Here is a 23,892-nt window from a genome sequence, read left to right as displayed (position 1 = left end):
CCATATTTTAGAATTCCAGTAGAACAAAATACAAGCACCTAGAGCAACAAAACAGGATATTTTCAAGAAACTAGCATAGGTTTAAAGCTATTTCTGTATTAGCCAACAACAGAAGTATTTTTCAGATATAAATGAGGAGATCGTGTAGATTTGATAACCCCATGCATTACTGGAAGTCTCATAGAGGCTAACCTTCAATTCACAAAAAGAAAGAGCATCCCTTAGCTCGCATCTAATCACCCAGCAAAACTGGAAGCAGCAGAACTCCAGTGTTCTGATATGAGAGAGATGTTCTCTTTGGTGCTTAAGGAAGCATTTTAGGTTTACTGGTGAATGACAGCACCTTCACGGAGAAACTTCCATCGTTACAGAGCCAAAATAAGGAGCTCCTCTCCTCTCTCGACCTCCCTATCGCAGTGTGAAAGGGGTACACTTGAAGACTAGTTGTCCTCAGGCAGAACCACACTACTCCAAGCCAGGGTCACAGTGGTACGAAGGATCACACAATCACAACCATTCCCCTTGACATATGCTCTTTCTGAATCAAACCCTGCTTCTCTCTACTTAAAAAATTCTATACCATGGTTACAACTTAACAGTATTTTTGTACCTTCAGGATGCCATTAACTTAGGTACTCCATACTTTAACAGTGGTACGCCAACTGTTATGATAATGATAATAACAAGTGTAACATTATTATTAATTACTATTTAAAACAATAATGATAAATTAACTAGCACCTAATTTAAGAGTGTGTTGATGCTGAAGACACAGTCCTGAATGTAAAGGTGTTTCCATTTAGCTATTTTTAAGTCAGATGAAATCAAGTAAGGAGCATACAATCGCTGGCCTGTGTTTAGCACTTTGTAATCACCCAACTATTTGGTCAATTCTTGGTTATATTTCCCATACTGCAATAATGTCTGCTGCCACATCTAGCTTACCACCACTCCCAGTCTAAATGGTTTTCCTCTTTCTAAATATGTTTAGAAAACTTGTAGTCATTCAAAACCACATTCCTACTTCCTCTTAATCTGTTACCAGAGTCTGAACCTCTGACCTTACCCAAATAAGAAACACTTATGACTTTTATTTTGTAGTCCATACATAATGTTGTTCATTACCTATTCTCAAATATTCACTTTTCTTAAGTGTTTCTTTCCTTTAAAGGTATAAGTGGTGTAGCATTTTGAAATATGCTAGCGTGACCTCTTTTTCCTACTTTCTCTGAGACTCAGATTCTAGAAAGTTTGTTGGTTTGCTCCTAAGTATCAATCAGGACTTAAATTTTCTTGCAGCGGATTCCTGTAACTACAACCCATCACAAAAATGTTCTGTGAAAAGCAAGGCATAATTGACTTTCACCTCATTTTGACTCCCATCTATAACAGACTGGATATATTTTCAAGTCAAAATCTGAAAGTCAGACCAAGTAGTAGCATCACTACCATGTAGCTTGAAGAAAACTCAATCAGTGGGGATTAATGGCCAATAGAACACTGAGTATGCAGAAGAAGAGAACTGCCAGGCACTAAGATGCTACTTCTGCATTCACTTATCAGACAAAGCACATCTTTACAGGCCATGTAAAGATATAACAAGCTGAGCAAACTGAGCAACACCACAGGTAAAGCAAACAGCCTGATAAATCAGCATATGCAAGCACACTTTGCAATGTTAAACTGTCCACCATTAAAAGTCAATACTGATTTAGGACTATTTTGTTACATCAAGAAGTAACTCACTATATCCAGATTTTAATGGAACTTCTAATCTGATCAACTATACAAAAGCCAATTCTAATACACTATAATTTTTTTTTTAAAAGTGAAATTAAAAATAGTACCAATTAAAGGCAGAAAAACGGATAAGTCTTTCCTTTAACCTTAAAATTTTGCCTAGAAAGTTGAGAATATCACTATTTCCTGATTTATTCTGGAATCTTCCACAATCTCATGTAACATTAACAGAAGAGCTCTAAACATATCATTAACTCCAATGTTTGCAGTTAATCTGCTTTTTTAAGGAAATGAAAAAAAAAATTCAATCACACTCAGGTGACTATGCAAACTGCAAGCCTGGTTTTCTGACCCAGGGAAGACAATAGAGACTACAATCAAGAATGAAATCATTAATCACCTGGATTAATAAAATCTACAAACACAGAGCAAGCACAGCTCCGGCAAAAGGACAGCCTACTTTTCTAACTTGCCCAAATTCTATGAAAGTGTCAACTCACAAACAAATAAAAGGAGCCCACTGAACATAATGTAATTGTGAAAAGGCTTAATCAAGCTAAATTGTCAAGGACTGGAAGAAAGGTCATTTTATAGCCTGAGAGCTGGGTAAAGGATAGAGAAGAAAAACTAAGGTATCATAGTTGCTTTCCAGAACAGAGAAGGGTGATGGAAGCCTCTGGGGATCACTGGCAGTTAGATTTATTCACCGCTTTTATCAGTTTACAACAGAACGGAAAGTACAGCCGAATCCCCTAAATTTGTAAACAGAACAGCTTGCTTTACCCTTCAGTACTGCTACATAAACCTGTACTGAGCTGTACTGCCATTGACCCCACGTTAAAGAGGTATTAAAGCATGGAAGAAGCTGCATGGAAAATTTTTAGTTAATAGGAGAGGAAGAATCTTTTCTGTTGCTTTCCCCAGTAAATTGTCGGGAAAAGATGCTGGCCATTCAAATCTTGTCAGACTTCCACAAAGCAAAAACAGCATGTTTCCAGAAAGGCACTAACCCTAAAACTACAGATATCCTTGCAAAAAATGTACCATCATGCAACACAACGTTATGTGTTCTCTCAAGGTACTGCTTCCATAGAAATACAGTCAAAAACCACTCTTCTTCTTTATCAAAATTCGTATTTCAGAGCAAATCTTTACTTCAGGATAGTATTTGCTTAATTGCTAAAGGAATATAATTCAAACAGCTGTGCTATCATATTAAATCAGCTATAGTAGAGAATTTTAGCCCAGCCTCGTATAGAAAAACAACATGAACCTCTTCATTGGAAAATATATTTTCTATTTATATACATTTGAAGAAGAAATCACAGAAAGGGAGAAAGTTACAAAAATCTACCATCTGATCTGCATATAACATAAATCTAGTAACACTGACCAAAACTTTTAAATTCACTATGAAAACAGTTCCAATAAGGTAAGGAAGGGTTGTTAGTTTTTCTACCATTAGATGCATTAACTATATATATATATATATATATATATATATATACACATATATATAAACATTTCAGTATTTTAAATCCATAATAACATTCACTTTAACTGAGGTATGACTAAGCATAACTTCTGCACTATCTGAGCTTTCCTCTCTGAAACAGAGCAGCAAACTGCCCCCAACAGCCATCCTTACCCTGCTTTGATACCTCAGACCCTTGCTGTAAGACTCAGCCAAGGTCATAGAGGAAGTCAGCACTGTAATAAGCCTGTGACCCCAAATCCTGGTGAGACCTTGCTGCCTCTCAGCAAGTTGTCCAGAAAGAAAATATTCTGCACATCATTACCTGTCTTCTGCCTCACCCAGCACTTGTCACACAGTCAAAAGCTGCATCAAACAACATTTACTACTACATGCTGACAAACAAAAGCAAGTTTAGAATTACACTTCACAGGGTAAAGCCTCAAACATTAATTGCATATATAATAAGATTGCTAACATGCTAAATCAATGTCAAGAATGAGATTTTTTTTTTTTATTTGCGTTCCTGTACTGCCACCTAAAGATCAGATTGAAAAACAGGAACAGAAGCGGACAAGACTTTTATCAGTAGTCCTGAAAATGAGCAGTAATGATTTTTCTGATACCTTGTTTTGAACGAAGATCACTCCAGATTCAACCAGATCAAAACCAGATTCATGAAAAAGTTCGATTCCACATTCCAGTTTAGCAATACTTCACCGTTTTTCTAATTTCCATCCATTACAAAAAAAACCCAAACCCTGAGATCTGTGTATGGATCATGTATGGATTTATTTACTCACTAATTTAACGAAGTCCATTCAATAAAAAGCCACTGCCTTTAAGAAAGTCCCTTTGGACAGTCTTATCTATAAACTCTGTCTGGCCACAGTATATTTTACAAAGGAAGACTATTGGTGGAAAAATATTTTTAACTTCCTTATTTAACTTTTTAAATTTAATTATATCACCATTGAGGAAAAAAAAGAATGGATAACCTTTCACAATATAACAAGTTGGTAACACTACTATTTCTCCCAACAAAATATGCCCTGGTTATGCATCTACATCCAAACACTTCAGATTTGTTTTTATTCCACCTGTTGCTGCACTCAACCCACCTTCCAAAGTCTGCAGCCTCTCACAACTTCAAATTGAAAAGATACAGGCAGTCGCCACCCCGAAGGACTCTGATGTCACCAGTCAAACTTCATAAATATATTAGCTAAAAATCTGGTTTTGACTTTGGTGTTTGCTTGGGGTTTGTTTGAGCATGATGAGATGAGATGCAAGCGTGACCTGGAATACATCGTCAAACTTTTCTCTAAGAAAACGAGGACACATTATCTTAAACCAGAAGCTAAGGCGTCCTGAGAGAAAAAGGACACAGAGCAAATCACAGCGACTGTTTCAACAAACAAAACTTAAAGTATTTTAAAAATAAAATAAACCAGAAATAAAACAAACAAACAAAAAGCTAGCAGTATTGGACTTTCTCCTCTTTTCTTCATTTCTTGCCAATTATATATGGGTTTGGATTACCTACCAATATGTTTCAGGTCTTAATACACAGATCTACAAACAACTCGTCACAATGTGGCTTGCTGGGAAATTGCTAAAGGTTAGAAAACAGGTTTGCTTGTTTGTTTCTAAACAAACACAGAAAGGTTACGTGAGTTTCTCAGTTTCCACCCGTAAGGATGTGGGGGAAGACGGAAGGCGTTTATTTAACGCATGTCTCAAAACCACGTGCTCCTTAAACGGGATAAATCTGCGCGGTCGACAGGAAGCTCAATGCCTATTTTATGAAGGCTGGTGCCTCGTCACCTCTGCGAAAGCCCAGGGCAGAGTTCCGTTTTGTCCCCGCCGGGCTCAGGAACACCTAAGGGAAAACTGGAGCCTCCAGGTACCGCCAGCTCAACGGGAAAACGCCGCGGCGCAGCGGCAACGCATCGAGCCACGCCGGCACTGCCGGCTCCGACCAGCCCGGGAAACTCCCCCCAAATTCCGGGCGTCCGGGAAGAGGCGAATGCGCAAAAAAGCCTTTTAAAAAAAAAAGCCCCGACTTAAAGGAGCGGCTGGAAGCAGCAAGTCGCGCCCCTCAGCCCCGGCGGCACCTGGCTGCCGAGACCCGGCACAGCCTCCTCGTCCCCAGGAGAGAGACCCCCATCCCGCACGGCACAGCCGGCTCCTCTCCTGGGAATATACCCCCCCCATCCCACGCCGCACTGCCCAGCCGGGCACTGCCCCGCCCCAGCGGAAGGGGCGGTGCTGCCCGGGAAGGGCGGCCGTGCTGTCCCGCGGGTACCTGCGCAAGCAGCGTTCGCATAGGCTGCCCAGCTGCTCCTTAGTGAGGACGTAGGCGAAGGGCTCGGCGCGGTAGAGCAGCTCGCCGGGCCGCACCCGCCGGCGGGAGCGGAGGCCGCTACCCTTGCCCGGGCTTGGGAACCGCTCCAGCGCCGCCGACTCCATCCTGCCGCGCGCGCCGCCACGGGGAGAGGGGAGCGCGGGCGGCCCCGCCCGCCGGCACGTGACGCGGTGCTGCCACCGCCATCTTAAGTCAGGGCCAAAGGCGGGTGGGACTGCAGAGGTTGGGCTGAGGTTGTTCGTACTCCTGTGTCGTGGCACAGGACTGGGCAGGACAGCTGCGCTGAAAGGCCGTGGGGCAGAGGGCAGCCCTTTGACCGAAGAGGGGGTTAATAATACATTTAACAGAATCCCAGAATGGGTAAGGTTGGAGGGGACCACAGTGGGTCCTCTGGTCTAACCTCCCTGCTCAAGTAAGGTCAGCATAGACCACATTGCACAGGTTTGTGTACAGACAGTTCTTGAATATCTCCCGTGAGGGAGACTCCACAACCTCTCTGGACAATCTGTTCCAGTGCTCAGTCACCCACACAGTAAAGAAGTTCATCCTCGTGTTCAGGTGGAACTTCCTGTGCATCAACTTCTGCCTGTTGCCTCTTGTCCTATTGCTTGGCCCCACTGAGAAGAGCCTGGCTCCATCCTCTTGGCACTCTCCCTTCAGATATTTATACACATTAGTGAGGTCCCCTCTTACTCATTTCTTCTCAAGGCTGAACAAGCCCAGCTCTCTTAGCCTTTCTTCATAAGAGAATTTCGATTAACACATCACCCTGTGATGCTAACTGCAGTGGTTGTCAGTGTTTCCATGGCCAACTACAAACAGTATTCTGGAGTTCCTTCAGTTGCTGTAGGACTTTGTGGCTTGGTTGGTTTGTTTTTAAAGGGAATGAGGGGAAGTCATGAAATGTATAATTGTAAATCTTGTTAAGCACAATACAGGAAGCCCTTGTAATGCAGACACCTCACAGCTGCTGCAGGTCAGCCTCAGAAGGAACCTGAAGCGATAGGAAGTCCCAGCAGCCACATTATCCTTGTCCAGCACCACTCCTGATTCATTCCTGTACCTGTCCAGTTTCAATGCTGACATGGAACTGCAAAAAAACACAAATGAGGACACTTGGAGGTTGCATCCCCGCAACCTTTGTATGTAATGGAGGGAACTTCTCCAGGTCCTACTCAGCCCCAGCCCAGGCCCATGTCCTCCAAGGGGCTGCAGGCAATCAGAGAGCCCCTCAAGCCAGGTAGCTGATGAGTGTTAATGCAACAACTCTTCTTCATCCTTCAAGGTACTGCAAAGGGAAAATCATACTATTTTTGTATTGACACACAAGAGTTTCTCAGTGAGTTTTCTTCACTGATGCAACATTGAAACCAGCATAAAAGAGTCAGATCTGAGGCAGGGGCTTCATCATGTGTATACCCATTTGTTGCAAATGATACTCCTTTCAGTTCATTATCTTGATCAAAATATTGAACAGTTTGGTTCACAAAGGAAGAGAGATGAAAATGATTCTGTCAAAAAACACCCCAAAATAGGATATTTTATTTATGAACTAGCATCTGGATATATTTCTGGATCTCGTTGTGATCTGAATACAAAGAAGTATGGCTGGGCCAGAAACTGCTGGGTACCTAATCTCTGGCGGTGTTTGTCACTGACAATGCACCCCATACACCAAATTACTTCCTGGCAGAGCCATTGGTTAGAGGGACCAGGTAAACGACAAGGGGAAAAGAAAAACACTTGCTGGATTAACTAAGACAGCTAATCTGAAATGTTGATGCTCAAAGCCCATGAGATGATAAATTCTTTCTCTGTGGGTTTACATAGCTTTTGTTCATTTATGAGATTACACGCTGTGATGCAAATTTACTTAGTCTGGTTTTCCTCATTATACCTATAGAGGGAGCTAGGGCTTGTGTTTTGGAAAAGGCAGTTGAGTCATCTTGTCAAAGCACAACGAGAAGACGACCTAACAGTTCTGCAAAACAGGTGTGCATTGCTAAAACACACTCAAGTTTTGTTCTCAGTAATGATTATTTCAGTTTGCAATTGTTTTCCTCCAAGTTGCAACAAAGTAATCAGGAATGACAGTATAAATATCCAAAATACTGCTATTGGGAAGAATCAAGTCACAAGATTTTCACAGAAAAATTTATTTTAGCATTCACTTAAATGCTGCAGTGATGTAATTCATTACCAAAAGAACTGACAGCAATCTGGCTGTCAGTGAAATCATTATGCACATTACTGTGTTTATCTTTAGCCCTCCTAGCAAATTTTTAAAAAGTGTTCAATTACAGTGGTGGTGTGAAATTCTCAAGAATTATCCTTAACAGGTATTAAAATATTAGATGATTAGCTCTGTATTTGGCTTGTATGCTTTACTCCTTCACCTATGTGATCTTCTGCATTTCCCTGTCTATGCTGTTTTATCGAGTTTCTAAGCAGACATTGCCCAAAACCTGTGACAAAAACAAACCCAGTAATAACAGAAGGTAACATCTATACCTATTAATGCATAAATTTAAGAAATGAATAGTCAAACAATATGCAAAAAGCATAAACTTAAAGTCCTACCTGTGAACTGCAAAAGGTGCACTCAGGGAAGAGCTAATATGAATATACATTACCAGAAGTAATTTTCATTATTTTCTCAGTTTTCCATGTCAGGTTTTCTCACTCACATGTCCCATAACACAACAAGTTCTTGCAAAGTACAGAAACATATCTGAGGGAATGACAGTCTACTGTCTCTCTCACACACAAACAAAATTAAAACCACAACCTTGAAGAGCCCAGCTACTCTAGCAAAACCAAAGTATGAATAGCTGAAGGGACTTCCATCAGTTTGGCATAAGTAAAATAAGCCACAGAAGCCCAAGATCAGCTTTTAGCTGACATCACATTTCAAGTGATGCAAAAGCGTAATTGTAGTAATAGAGTTTTTTTAGTATGGGTAAGCTTTTAACACGTCATAAACATTTTCATTGCAGTGTTGGATATTTTGACTTCTGCACGAAGAGCTGATTCTGGATATCAACATCTACATGGTATAGGCTGGTCTGCCTAGGAGGGCCATTCAACACAGTCTTTAAGCAATGGTGATCAGTGGAATGCCCAGTTTGGATGTTTTTGGAAATATCAATGAGAATTTTCTGAGAAGCATAATGATACTCAGGCTATATATTCCAATAAGTGGTTATTTAGCCCCTGACTATATGTAGTTGAAGTTATTTCCTGTTATCAGTATGGTGGTTTTATATGACCGAGTCATACACTAGACCTAAACAGGTCAGACTTCTCAACAGCTATTTGAAGTGCATGACACATTCTGGACAGAAGCAGCTCTCAAGGCATGTAATGAGGGCAGTTTTGTGGGAAATACCACTTAATTGTGGCTGATGCTGCTGAATTAGTCATACTTCCTTGCAACCAGGAAACACTGTAGTGGAAGTTTAGCTCTTCTATCTCAAGACAGCATGTTTTACAACATGAATTTAGAGAAACAATTGCAATAATGAAATAATTCACATTCTGCTCTTTAGTTATAAATGTGCTATAGCCATTCCAAACAACACAGAATGGGAATTTTTCTGGGAGCAAAATATGTCTCAAAACACAAAATGTTAAATTTTGGATTGTATAAAATCTGTGTTACTAATGGGCTAGAATAGCTATCAAGTGACTTAGAATAGCTATCAAATAATGAGTTGAAATCTTGTAAGCACAGAGAAATCTTTTATGAGCACGTGTCTCTTGAAGAGGTCTCTTCACTTTCAGTTTTGGTGTGCTAATAAAAAGTTGATTCTAGAATGTAAAATTAAAAATCACTGCAGAAGCATTTTAAGCACAAAGTCATAATAAATTTCACTCACAGCAACAGATTTTATCTGTTGATTTTTTTTTACTATGAACTTTACAAAACCATTCTACTGTTATTTGTGTCTTCCCTGCCTCAATTTCCTTCAAACGACAGAAGCACGCTTACACAGCTCTTAGCTGTTTCGCCTATTTGGGGTCTTATCAATAGAATCAACTACATCAAGGGTTGAAGACTTGCTTACATTATGAGTAATTGACTGTTTCATTTGGTGTTTCTTAACTACTCTTAATTTCCCTTGGGCTTCATATGTTTGCTGCATGTTGCATTCTATCAGCTGGGGACAGCCAGCGTTCCTAGTTTTAGCAGTGACGTTAAAACAGCCCACACAGGGAAAGACGCAGTAGCTGTTGAGAAAGGATACAGTGTGAGTGAATAAACATCTCCCACTGACTTCTTGTTCTTTCTGGAAAAGTTGCTTGTTATTTCTATTTTCTCAATGTTTACAGAAGAAAGGTACAGGTTTGCTAATTAAAGGCTTGCAAAGCTCAGGTTGGAATTTTCAATATGCAGCCCCACAGATTGCGTTCAGCCTGACAAAACAATTAATTCAACATGTTTCTTAGGAAGCCTCAGGTTCTTCCTGTCGCACTTGAATGTCTTAAACTACACCACACAATCTGTTTCTCCAGTTTTATGTTGATATTTCTATCAACATTATCATTATTACCTGCAAGGCTGAGCTCTAATTATTAAAATGCTCAATGCTGAACAGGTCTAGTAGCCAGTATATACACATTCCACCTTAACAACCCCTTACAACCACATCTACTACGTTAATTACTACAAGGTCACAAACCCTTCCTCTGGATCAAAAGTGAACTGACTATAGAATTCAACTTGACTGATCTTCTAATTCCAAATTTCTTATTGGCAAAATTTCTTATTAACTGGGCACCATAAGGACCAAGTTTACTTCTGTTTCTATTTGTGTTTGTTATGATTTTAATATAGTTAATAGTAATGTCATGTAATTTACTTCCACAGGCAGATGGATGGTACAAATGATGAGCACCATTGGAAAAGACTTAGCATCTCTAAAGTTATCATCAACATAGAAACTATAATATATGGGTGCTTTAATATGGGATGCCAAAAGATATTTTTGGCAGCTCCTCTATGAAACAGTATTGGAAGAGCAGGTGCAACACTTAAAAAAAAAGTGTTTTACCGAGTAGCTGTGTCATGTGTGGTTCACGTTTCAGAGGTTTGTGTATTACATTGGTCTTGGGAGAAAAGGGAAAATAAAAAAAGCAACCACAACCCCGCAGTTTGGAAATAATTGAAAGGACTAGGTATACTGTGGACCTTCCCTGAAGTATGCGTGTGAATGTTGTAATCTCCATCTCATGCAAGATCACAGATTTGAAGACAGAAAAACATAGGAAAAAATAAATTTGCCCCAAAGTTTTCAGCTAATCAGTGTAATTTAAAAAAATCTATTACTTTATATCTTAAATAGATATATCTTAAACATATCTTAAGTATCTTATATTTAAGATATTCAGAACAACTGAATTGTGCAACATTTTCAAATGTCGGTGCCTATTTCAAAATACTATTTCTGATTTACTGTATCTGGCACAGTAACTCACAAATTAGTGCACTTTCAGAAATGGGAAACTTTGCTCTCCCACCCACCATGATAGAAAACGGTTCCTGTAAACCTTACCATGAAGATCATCTCTTCTGAGAAAGTCTATCATGTTAAATCTTGAGTGAAATTGCAGTTTTTTCTTTGAAAAGCATTTTTGAGGGTTATTGAACTGTACATGTTAACCTGAATTTATATACTGTTTTCCTAGTTTCAAGTTCTGCCCTTGTATTTATGTGACTCAAAAGTAACTGAAGAGATGGCTGCCTCAATTTTCCATAAACATACAGAGGAATATGGCAAAGAGAGTTACGCAAAGGAAAGGAATACAAGTAGTAGAAGGTTGGTTAAAATTTATAACAAGAATGTATGACAAACCTTTATATACAATTTAAAACTTGAAAGTGAAGTGAAAGTTTACAGTCAACATTATTCTACAAAAGCTGTAATCCTGCAACAGTAGAAAGTACCGAGTGCATAGCATCAATTAATCAAATCCATAGACCTAATTAATTTTCACTACCCATGTATTTATTCACGTACAACAGTAATTTTCACTTTTTCCATCTCTTCCATGAATACCAAAACCATTTTTATAATGACGTTTCTCCACTTCTGTTGGGAGAACAAAGCTTGTGTGAACAATTTTTTCTGCATTTCTGTAGGCCTTGCCTTGGCATGGCTGGGTGCAGACAGTAGAAACTGCTGCATAGTTAAAACGGCTTTAGCCTCTGAAGCTAGAACAAAGGAGGATCAGTGCCAAGGTTAAGGAGGAGTCTTGAAAGGTAAACGTGTGCCCTCAGCTCATATGGACACCTGTTATAGTCCAATTAGCACTGGACAACAGAGTATGTTTCTTTTATGTATCCAATACTGTAGAAGAGGTGATCAGGCGTTGGGGTCTAGTAACAGTATATAACGAGTATCCTTTTGTAACAAAGAGGACATTTTGTCGATCATATTGGTCTGTGAACAATCTGTTCCAAGCCCCTCTGCTGACACACTTCACATTTGTGTTCAGGGCTAAACATTGCTTACACTTAGCCTTAATGGCAGATTTCTGGCGACCATTAAATCTCCTCATTTTAAGTCCACAGTTATGCAATATTCCTTCCACTTACAGACTCCTGCTGTTACAGTGGGAGTCTCTGCATTGGCTCAGTAAATGCTGCTTTCCAACAGCATCAAAATAAAACAAGTTTTTTTCAGTTCATGTTTGAAATGTTATCAGCACACAGTTAAAGATGTTTATTTAGACAGTGGTGGTCTTACATTTTATGCCTTGAATACTTCTCCTAGTATGTTGGTATAAGACATCTTTCTGCAACAACAGCAAGATAATTTGATTCAAAGTGTGTGGGGGTGATCAGCCTAGGAGACAAGCACTCTCACAGAACAGTAGGTAAGACAGTTACCATCTAATGAGACTGAAAAAGGTGGAATTGCTTCTGTTAATGCAAGTTTGCCATTCATAGTCAATTTACAATGCAAGTTATCCAAAACAGAGACATGAACAGAAAGCAAGCCTAAAATCTTCATGGCTTACACTGTAACACCAGCAACACTCAGACTGCAAATTAAGCCTCAGCCTTTCCAGGAGTTTCATCATAACATTAGAAAAGCTTACCAGCAGCTTCAAGATAGCTGTGGCCTACCTAGCAGAGGTAACTGAGGCTGCTCAGTTTTCCATCTGCAGAAGACCACGATGAATGCTTGTCACATCTGTACTTCACACTCTGCTTAAGAAATACAATTCTGTGTTTGCAGTGTTTTGGGCACTGCTGTTTTCCAAAGTCTGAAAATAGCTCAGCCTTCACCAAAGGCATTTTATTAACTTGTACTTCGCTAAAGAGGCGTAGTTTTGGCCACAGTGCTTCCCAGAGAGTACAGTATAGAGCACAGAACCAGTACAGCCTCTCAGCCTTATCGGACAACAGAACAGTTACATGGTAAGATAGGAAGAGAAATTAGGAACAGGTTGTGTTATGGAGTACTATGGCTAAAAAGAGAATTTTAACAGCATGTGGGTTTGAAGTAAATTTTTTGTACATGTATTACACATTAAACAAAAACATGGGCAACGGTTTCAAATAAGATGATTTTATTTTCATTTTTCCAAATTGTTTATACAGCACTGAATATTCTGGTGACCTTCAGACCTAAAATAATCCCCATACACATATAGCTGTTTGTGTATTGAAATCCAGTACAGATTGTCCTGTGTTATTTTCAAAAGAAAGAACTGTTACAACTTTTCCCCACAGATATTACAACCTTTACTTAAAGCAACTCCCAGTTACTGTTTTATCATGCAGTCATTACCCTGTCTTATAGTAACACACCACTAATTATTTATTAATATTTTGTTGACTTGAGACTGCAAGGTTTTTAGATAACGAGACAATATAGCAGACTCAGTGGTTGTAGAGACCTATGTTTTTTTGTAATCTGTCCAAAAGGCATTCAAATCACTAAGAACTAAAATACAAACCAGACAAATAATCATTATTTGGTCTGTTAACTTTTCAAATGTTGTAAATATACAGCAGTGTAACAAAAAGTTCCATTTAAGTTGTACATCCAAAAGCAGCAAGTGACTAATAAGTTCCCAGAAAAGTTGCAAAGTTTGTCCATTCCAGATAGGATTGTGCTCAAATAACTGCAAATCCATTACTTTCATCCTGTACAGAAGGGCTCTTGTTACTTGCTGAATTTATTTTCCTGTTTGGACAGGAAATCATCTAGCTAATTGTATCTGTGATTTTATTTAAACCGTTTCTCATCGAAGTAATCTTTCAGAAGCTAAGGTGATCTTCCAAAAGCTTTAGTTTTATAAGTTTATGGTCCTTACACTTTCCAAGACTTCATCATAGAACCAGGTTTCAGTAAACATACTAGAATTTTGTAAAGCCTCAAAAAGACGCCTGTAGTCTTCTGGATACAAGTCACGCATTACAGCATTTTCTGGAATTTCTAGCGCTTTCAGTAATTTGCCACCATTGTCCAAGCTCCATGAACTGAAACAAACAAACAAAGTCTTAATGGAGCATTCCTTTCTGTGAAAAATTAGAAAGCAAGAAACATTATCTGAAGGTCCATTTCACTCTTACACAACTTCTAGAAGTTAACCTCTTTTTACAACATAAGTTATTTTCAATTCATACTGCAAACAGGAAGAAACATCTGCTAATAAGACACATAAATACCAAATAAAGCCCCCAGCAGACATAGACAATACCAAACCACATAAGTCTCTTCATTACAGGGTGGGTGGCCTCCTCATTACAGAATGGGTGCCTGCCCTCCCTCCCTCATCTACCTGAAATGCGTAAGTCAGTAACAGGCATTACAGCATAAAAAGGGGTTATTCTTCAGTGCCTGGGAAATTAAAGCCAAGGTAATCCTCAAGAAGATGACTCAGTATAGCATGAATTAGTGACTTACACCTCCCAGGTATTTTCTTCTATATATAAACAGATGTATCCACTCTCTCTCCATCTACATCATTGCTATGTATGAAAGCTAGACCTTTATAAATGTGCACATACATTAAACTATTTCCCAGACAGGAAAAGGGTGTATAAATACACAGAAGATTCAATTAGAAGCCTTCAACTTCCTGGCTGAAGGACTGAGTTGAAATGAGGGACACCACTGAGCTTCAAGAGAGAAATCCATTAAGGCTCTTTGCACTTTCTTTGCTAAGAGAGTTACTGGAATTTAGTAGCTTTTTTTTCTCTCCTCTTTCTGGAAATTAACTTTCATAAGCTATTATCAGCAAGTGAGAAGTATATTCATTATTTTCATCAGCAAGTAGAAGTCAATGCTTTCCAGACTGTAAACATCTTCCATTTTTGGGAAACAGAAATCTACTGATCATAAACCAAACATGAATAGCTCCAGTGTAATACCAAAAAAAATAATTAGTTTCATAATTAGTAAATAAGTCTAAAGCCTAATTTTTTAATTAGATAACAGCCATTTGAGGACATCCCCATTCCACCTTCAATAACCTTCAGCTGTTTTCATTACCATGACTTTGATGTCTGTTATAAACTGAAACTTTTTCAGCTTTTAATTCCTATACCTGCAAAAGTCTTGGCGGCTTTATTATTATGTCTGTAAAGTAAGTGAAAATTTCTTGCAGATACACGACCTCACCCCCATTGGAGGTACAGAGAATTACTGCACATAGACATCCCAAATCTTCGTTCGTGAAGCCTAGCCATGATGATGACATTCTAAATACTTGTTGACCTTTCTGTCAAACCTCAAGTTTTTATTATCTGTAAATACGGGCCAGGAACAGTCCCCAAAATACTGTATTGTGGGCTGCACAAATGAAATCTTCTGTTCTACATGTAGATAATTAATTTTAAAAAAAGCACAGTATTTCATCTGCAAATAAATACCTCTTTGAGAACATATATTAATATTTTCCTATATTTCTGTGAAAAAAGTATAAAAACTGTAATTCTTTCTTACTTACTTTAGTCTATCACTAAGTCTAGATGTAGGTTTAGCAAGACACTGTTTCACCATGAAAATAAAGGTAGTTGCATTTGTGGGCTTCAAGCCTCCTGTAAACAGATTTTGCTGAGGAGTCAGTCGTACCAAACATAAATGGTCATTTGGCAGCCACTGCAAGAAAAACAAAATAAATCACTGAAAAGATGATAGACAGTGTCTGTCTTTAGCTAAGAGTTTCATTTTCATCACCACTAACATTTCTTATTAGAAGCCTTAACTTGATGATTTCATTGGAAGATAAGGCTTTACCTCTGCTGTGCCCCAAACAGGAAAGGAAATAGAAAACAAAAGAAACATACTATCGCTTAGGTTTGTTTTTACATTTTAAGACTGAACTTTCTTAGTTGAAATAGACAATACAGGCTTGATGTGAGCTTTCAAGCTATTATAGGGCCTATAGTATTCCTATACTATGCAAGGCATCAGATCACTTCAACTACCTGCCTTCTGTATATAAAGATGGAATTGAGTGTAACGCTAAGACAATATTGCAACTCGAAAATTTTATGAAATTGGGATGGAGTCTTTAACTGAAATGAATGTACTTCTGTATTAGCAGCAATGGATATATTGTCCAGTAGGTCTCACATTTGTACTTCTCCTAAAGCTATCACAATACATCTTGCATAATCCACCTGATATGCCTCTCTACAGTTTTTCAGCAACACAGCTAAGCACGTAAGGCACACCCAGTCACTTACATTCACTTATATCTTAAAGAAACATTGCAAACAACACTCAAAACATAGCAGTTTTCTGGGGAGGGTGAAACCAAATATTAAGTAAACATGCTTTTATATTATCAGAATTAAATAGGGATATTCTTCTTTTACACAAAGGAACATCATTACTTCTTTAAAAGAGAAAAGTGAACAAGTTTACACAAGGTACTTTTGCACTTCTCAAATTTAAGCTTTGATACTCATGCTTTTCAGCAATTAGCTATCACATGAAATCTATAATGGAGATATGAGTTACTATTTTAATCAAAACCAGCAGGATACTGATTGTGTTATTAACTGTGGTAACAGTTGTTTTGTTTAAGCAAGTAGATGTTTCCCTGTCAGTAACTTTTTCTGAAAAATACCTCTTAACATTCCTTTATGCTATTTATTCACCATATTTTTTCCATCATAGACACTAAAGATAATAGTTTATTTCAGTTTCTAAGTGCATAGCAATTCTTCACTCACTTTTTGATGAATCTACATGCTGCTTGTAAATTTTAATTAGAACACTTCTTAAAAATACATTTATAAATGTTGCTATAAAGTTATTTTAACCTTTAATAAAAAGTGGTTTAACTACATCTTTAAAAGAAGAAAAGTGTACACTACAATCTTACCTTAGATTTTGGTATTGCCAGGCTCCCATTTTTCAAATCAGTTGCAAATGATGACCAAGGTTCCTATGGGAGGAAGCAAATATGTTACAGAATTAAAGCATTTTGTTATAATAGAATAGACTATTTCAGTTGGCAGGGACCTACAACAATCATCTAGTCCAACTGCCTGAGCAATTCAGGGCTGACGAAGTTAAAGCATGTTGTTAAGGGCACCGTCCAAATATCTCTTGGGGCATCGACCACCTCTCTAGGAAGCCTGTTCCAGTATTTGACCACCCTCTCGCTAAGGAAATGCTTCCTAATGTCCAGTCTAAACCTTCCCTGGCACAGCTTTGAACCATTCCAATGTGTCCTATCACTGGTTACTAGGGATAAGAGCTCAGTATCTCCCTTTAGCCTCTCTCTCCTCAGGAAATTGTAGAGAGTAATGAGGTCACCCCTCCTCAGCTTCCTTTGCTCCAAAAAAGCCAAACCCAAAGGCCTCAGCTGCTCCTCATATAACACTCCTTCCAGCCCTTTCACTGGCTTTGTTGCCATCCTCTGGATGCATTCAGAGATCTTTACAACCTTCTTAAGTTGTGGGACCTAGAACTGCCCAAATATTCAAGGTAAGGCTGCACCAACTCTAAATTCAGTGGAACAATTACTGACCAGCAGATGATGCCATGTTTGATGCACCCCAGGATGCAGTTTGCCCTACTGGCTGCCAGGGAACACACTGATGACTCGTACTGAACTGCTGCCAACCAGCACCCCCAAGTTCCTTTCTGCAGGGCTGCTCTCCAGCCACTCCTCTCCCAATTACTACTTGTACTCAGTGTTACTCTGTGCTAGGTGCAGAATCCAGCATTTTTACTTGTTTCATTTCATCCTGTTAATCATTGCCCAATGCTTCAATCTGCTTAGACACCTCTGCAAGGCATCTTGTCCCTCAAGAGAGTAAACAGCACCTCCCAGTGTGGCGCCATCAGGAAATCTGCTAATGGTTCATTCAACTCCTGCATCCAGATTGTTGGCAAATATATTGAACAATATATTGGCTCTCAGATTGAACCAGTGGTCAGCCAGGTGTAGCCCCATTCAGTGCATCCCTCTGAGCTCTGCCCTTCAGCCAGTTCATCACCCAGCACACCATGAACTCTCTCATCCTACAGCTGGACAACTTCTCCAGAAAGGTACTGTGAGGGGCAGTGTCAAAAGCCTCACTGAAATCCAGAAAAAGGACACCCACCACCTTCCCTTCATCCACTGGGCAGGTGACCTTATCACAGAAGGGTGTCAAATGAGTTAAACAGGACCTTCCTTTGTGAATCCATGTTGACTGTGCCTGATGATTGCATTATTTTTCAAATGCCTATCAATAGGACCCAGCAGAATCTTCTCCACAATTTTTCCAGGTACTGAGGTTAGATTGCCAGGTCTGTAGTTCACTGGCTCTTCCCTCACACCCTTTTTGTAGACTGGAAAACACCGGCCAGCTGCCAGTCAGCAGGAACCTCCCTAGACTCCCGAGACCTTTGGTAGCTAACTGAGAGAGGTCCTGCCATAGTTTCCACTTGCTCCTCAGTAGTCTGGATTGAATCCCATCAGGCCCCATGGACTTGTGAACATTCAGCTGATACAGCTGGTCCCTTACAATTTCAGTGTCTGCAAATGGAAAGTCACTGTTCCCACATCCGTGGTCCTCCAGCTCAGGGGACCAGGCAGTTCAAGGTGTATCAGTATTACTAAAGACTGAGGCAAAAAACACATTAAATGCCTCTACTTTTTCTACATCCCTGTTAGTCAGATGACCATCTTCAAAGAGTATCATTCTTCAACTCCTTAATATATACCCCATGATATAAGGTATTTGGAAGACAATAGATAATGAAACTTAATTTTAGATTAGAAAAACACTTAAAACTATGAAGGTAGGTTCCTAGAAAAACAGAGTACAAAGAAAGGCAAATCTGAAAACCATAAACTAAGTGAAAGTTGATGGCCATGCGTTCATGTGGAGGTGGGGGAAAAACATAAACAATTTTTAAAACTAAATCATATTATGTTTGACAAGGTAAGATAAGTACTGACTAGCAGGAGAAGCAGGTATGCTTGGAACATGAAAGCACCAGGACTCAAAAAAAAAATTTCTACTGAATACAGCTTAGGAAGTCCAAAGCATATAGGATGGCAAAAATTCAGAGGACAGTGGCTTGCAATAAAAATACTGACATCATAGTGAATCACGATGCTGCTTAATGGAGAGTTTTACACAAAACATGAGTGTTTCAGCTTTTTACATCAATGCTTTCTACAAAAGTTTTCAACAGTTCTCCAACTAATTTAAACATTAAATTAGCTTCCAATTAGTTTAGGATAGTAAACCACTATAAACTCTTTTCTAAAATCATGTCCATAGCATTAGGCCACATCAGCTGGTACAAAACACTTACCTTGTGCAGTAGCTCAATTTCACATCCTATTTGCGCAAGTACAGTAAGTGCTTGATAAGCCCATGCTTCCCCAGGCTTTGCTCTTAATACCTAAAAAATGGCAGAGAAAAAGTTTTTTGTTGCAAAAACTAAGACTGTTTCTTTATCTAAGCAAAATCCTCATTCAAATACATATAAATACAAGTAGTAAGAAACTCGGTTAAGTCAAAGAAATTCAGTTAAGTCTAAAATTCCAAAGTAGAGTTACATTAGGCCTCGAATACATACTTTGTGATATTTTAGTACATCTTGTCAGAAGACCCAACTAGAAGACATTATAACAGGCTAAGTATTTCTTCCCAGCAGTTATCTGGATAACTGAACTATGTATGAATCTCCAGCACATAGTTTCTGGTCCCTTTTAAGGCAGAGAAGTTTCACACACAAGAGAAGCAGGGATCATATTACATATAAAAACCGTAACTTTGTCAGAGTTATCAGCTTGCACTGACAAAGTAATATTCCCAAGAAGACATGCAAGCAGAATAAGTAAAACATCAGGTGACCTCACTGAACATTAAGCAACTTGCTCAGTCATCATCCTGATCAATATTACAGATCAAACAACTCTCAGGCCAGGAAACAAAGAAAAGCTTGTGATTATTCTCAAACAGGGCCAGGAAAGAAGTAGATTGTAGCAGGGAGATTTAACTTGTCATAATAGATTTACACAGCCTTGTCATATAATAAGAAAACAAACCAAAACAACCAACAAAAAGGAACCAACAATGCCCACTAAAAGAAGGTTCCTATAGCTTTTACTACACAACTCTCATTTAACAGGGTTCACAATAAAGCCATAAAACTTAATTTAAAAAAAAAAAAAACACAGCGACTGCATAAAAAGAATGAGCTGCCCCTGTATTTACTCAAAAATCATGGCCATTAAAAACATGCCATGCAAGTTGGTATTTCAGTGGTGTCCAACTTGTCATTTCACAGAATATACTTAAGACTTTTAATTTTTTTTCAGTGAGGTGTTAGACACAGCACAGATTGTGTAAGCAGACCTCAAAGGCTTGCAAGTAATTAAAGGTTTATGGCTCTGTATGAACCTCCCAGTTTCTCGGAAAAAAAGGTATCCTTGAAGTATAAGTACAGTTCTAGAGCTTCCAGACAGCGTAAATTAGGAACATTAGAAAACCCAGAAAACAGCTCTGTGCCTTAGTGTACAGAATATTAATAAAAAGGTGTGTAAATCATTACATTTTGGCTCAGTTCTTTTCAGTACTGCATACAAAAGCAACTCAACAGGACAAGTGCATCTCATTGATTATGGTATTTAGTAACTTGGAATCCTCTACCCGAATCCTTTTCACTTGCATTTTGAATTCAGTCTTCGTTGACTATTACATGCAACTAGTAAACAATTTTGTTGCAAAAGCATGTTACAGAATTTAAGCACCTCACAATTTACAATGGAAAGCAGCTAGTCTGCTGCTGCATATTCTTCTCAAGGACCAGTCTTCATATTTGTAAGATTTGTGGTTATATGACAAGAGAATGTTTCTTGATAGTGCTGTCACTGCATAAAGAGAACCAGTGGGAAACACACAAGACTTAAAAATTCTGGTAGAAAAAAAATTCACTAGCAAAAACATTAAGCATACAATATAAATGGGTTTGTGTTCTGTGAAGCACTACATCTTCATTAACTGTAAAATACCTTGCACATACCATGTATTCTTTTTCACTTATAAAGAGGTTGAGTTCTACTCTTCCGTATCTGTATATGGAATTGCATTCATACAGGCCAAAAAGAAGCCTCCAAAGTCTGTTTCTTTCCAATGTGTGTGGCATGATTCCAAAAATTCTCAGAGGTACATCTGTTTCAATAACATGTAAAGGTATTTTTAAAATTTTGCAATACATATTAGACAATCTCATTAATTCTAATGTCTAAACTACAAATAATTAGGAGAAGAAAGTCTGTGAGCTCATGTTGTTCAAGAATGAATACAATTCAAGCCTTAGTCAAAGTTAAGCCCAGTTTAGTTCATGTTAGACTAAACCTTTAACAGACAAGAAAATACTTGATATCCCATATTGCCACATGGGGTATTTTTTGAAGCTATCATGAGTCTAAGAAAAGCTGAAATGTAGAAAATAGTATCCATTATGATACTGTCATGAGTATGAGCACATATATTAAACAGAACATATACCTCAAGCAAATCCCAAAGATTTTGCCAAACTGCCTATGCACCCTCCAAATGTATTTGTAACATGTGTGATCATATACCTGCCCTCCAAGGAACTGCTGCTACACCCATGGTTTCAAAAAGCTTGTCAGAGCACACGGCAGGTGGTTTCAGTGTTCCACTCACCAAAGGATCCAGTCTGCAGAAGTCACCATAAATGACCTTTAATTGTCCATCCAGGCTATTCTCTAGGGACTAAATAAAATCAGCTTCAGTTGAAGAAATCTGGATATAGTAACTGGTCTCACAAAACATCCCACCCAAAGAAAAAATATGTTCAAGCATTACTTAAAATTGTTACCCAGTCAACAAGAGTCAAATCTCAGAGCTGCTTCTTACAGCTGATAAAAAGAATTGCCTCCTTCATTGTGCTGGGCATTTTGACATTTTTTATGCTGTGCAACTTGAGTGCCATTAAAACAATTCTTAAATTACTACGATGTTCTGCAATGTTTTCCCTTATAAAAACCCTAAACTATACTCAACTAAACAAACCACTTCATTTAATGATTTACAACTAGAATTCTTCACATATGCAGAGAGAATGCCTTTTATACACATTTTAAGTCAGAGGGTGAGTTGTTGGTTCCAAACCAGCACTATAACACCATCCTTCTAGTACAGCTTCTGCAGCTCAGTGTCTGACCCCCTTAGAATCCATGAAAAGCCCAGGTGAGCAGGAGAGGACAACACATATGTCTTAATATGTAAGTGTCAATTAAGATAAGCAGAATAACTAAGAGTATTTTTACAGATTTCTTAAAGCTACATATGGACCTCTTATTTAAACATACACAAATACAATGACTCTGATTAATATTACTTTCAAATTTATGCATGAAACTATTCATAGAAAGACTATGTATGAACTTGAATTCCTGCATACACAAAACGTCAAATCAACTAATTAAAAAATATTCTACATATGCAACGTATAATACCAAACAATACTTACTGTTATTAGGCATTATGTCAGATGTTACAAGTAACAATTACTGTCTAATTCCTTTTTGATCCAACAGCTATTACAAATTGTAAGTTAATTTCTTATTTTCCCTTTAATTAGGTTTTAGAAATATGCAACTGAATCAAAAGTGTACCTGTAAGTTTGGAAGATAAGCTAAGTTACTTTCCAGAGCTACCACTCTAATACCTGCATTGAGCAGAGTTTGAGTCAAGATTCCAGGACCTGAAGTGGGAAAATAAAATAAAAAAAAAATTAAAAATTTTAAAAGTGCATTTCTATTTCTAAGTAATGTCCTTTAGTGATTTTCTCAACACGACACTTGGGACATTTCGCCTTCAATACATGAGAGCTTGTATTTGTTTAAACACACTTCAAAACAAGAGTTAGAAAAACCATTTACAGGCAGCCTGCCTGAGAATGCTCATTGAATTACACTAAGCATGGAATTACAATGAGATACTTAGGAACACTGGAGATAACGTTTCAAATACTTCTACTTTTTCTTCTGCCAACTGAAATATACTTTGAAATCGTACCCACATTATCTCTACAGATAAAATAACACTCTGCAGAAATAAAAAAAATACAAACCAACCACAGACATTAAGTAACTGCAAAGGGCTACCTGTCTTGGGTGTGCTTTTACTGACAAAGTCCACTTACAAAACCACAATATTTATTACCTGACAGACACATCTCTGCTTACTCTATAGCACAGTTTGAACAGCAGCGACCCGCCAGGGCGGCGGGCTGGGACAACCCCCTGCACGGATCCTGTCCCGGGCAGCGCCCTAACGCAAGGAAGCCGCCACCCCGGCCCGAAATCACGGGAGAGGCCAGGCCCCGTGTCCTTCTCTGAGCACCACCATCCCTTCGGGGGGCTGGTACCGCCGGTGGCGAGGGCGGCAGCCCGCCCTGACCCCGCAAGGTCACCGTGGCGCCGAGCAGCGCCGCGCCTCGGCGGAGCCCCCCGCCGGGAGCACGGCCGGAGCCCCGGAATAGCTCACCGGGCGCGAACTCGAGCAGGAGGGGCTGGGGGCCGGCCCCTCGCTGCAGGCATTGCTGCACGGTGCGCGCCAGCCGCGGGCAGGCGATGTAGCGGCGCACCGGCACGCCGCCCCGCTTCTCCCGCTGCACCACCTGCGCCTCCTCCGTCGCCGCCTCCGCTACCCGCAGGCCCCGGCACTGCCGCCCCGCCGCCCAGCACGGCGACAGCCCGCACAGCAGCGGCCGCAGCGCCGCTGCCAGGAGCCGGCCGCAGCCCGCGGCGCCCGGCGGGGCCTGTCCCGCCAGCATTGCCCGCCGCCCGCGCCGCG

General features: G+C 39.4%; 2 protein-coding genes across 2 annotated transcripts in view; both read right to left on the bottom strand.

Annotated features, from left to right (window-relative positions):
- The window catches only part of SMYD3 (SET and MYND domain containing 3), a 409,206-nt gene extending 403,504 nt beyond the window's left edge, over positions 1-5,702 (bottom strand). Inside the window, exon 1 of the mRNA XM_032682896.1 lies at positions 5,523-5,702. Within this exon, the coding sequence (XP_032538787.1) occupies positions 5,523-5,686 (164 nt within the window). The 5' untranslated portion in view covers positions 5,687-5,702. The remainder of the gene's footprint in view (positions 1-5,522) is intronic.
- Positions 5,703-13,138: 7,436 nt separating this feature from the next.
- On the bottom strand, positions 13,139-23,872 carry TFB2M (transcription factor B2, mitochondrial). Its single transcript, XM_032682898.1, has 8 exons — positions 23,584-23,872; positions 22,710-22,798; positions 21,651-21,804; positions 21,086-21,234; positions 19,370-19,459; positions 16,935-16,997; positions 15,549-15,700; positions 13,139-14,076 (listed from the first exon to the last, which is right to left on the bottom strand). Exons 1-8 carry the CDS (start codon positions 23,870-23,872, stop codon positions 13,890-13,892), a joined length of 1,173 nt encoding a protein of 390 aa, XP_032538789.1. The 3' UTR covers positions 13,139-13,889.
- Positions 23,873-23,892: the final 20 nt, after the last annotated feature.

This window comes from Chiroxiphia lanceolata, chromosome 3 (assembly GCF_009829145.1).
Source record: "Chiroxiphia lanceolata isolate bChiLan1 chromosome 3, bChiLan1.pri, whole genome shotgun sequence".
Taxonomy (NCBI): domain Eukaryota; kingdom Metazoa; phylum Chordata; class Aves; order Passeriformes; family Pipridae; genus Chiroxiphia; species Chiroxiphia lanceolata.
The sequence above is the reverse complement of the archived record's forward strand: the minus strand, read 5'-3'. Positions and strand labels throughout refer to the sequence as shown.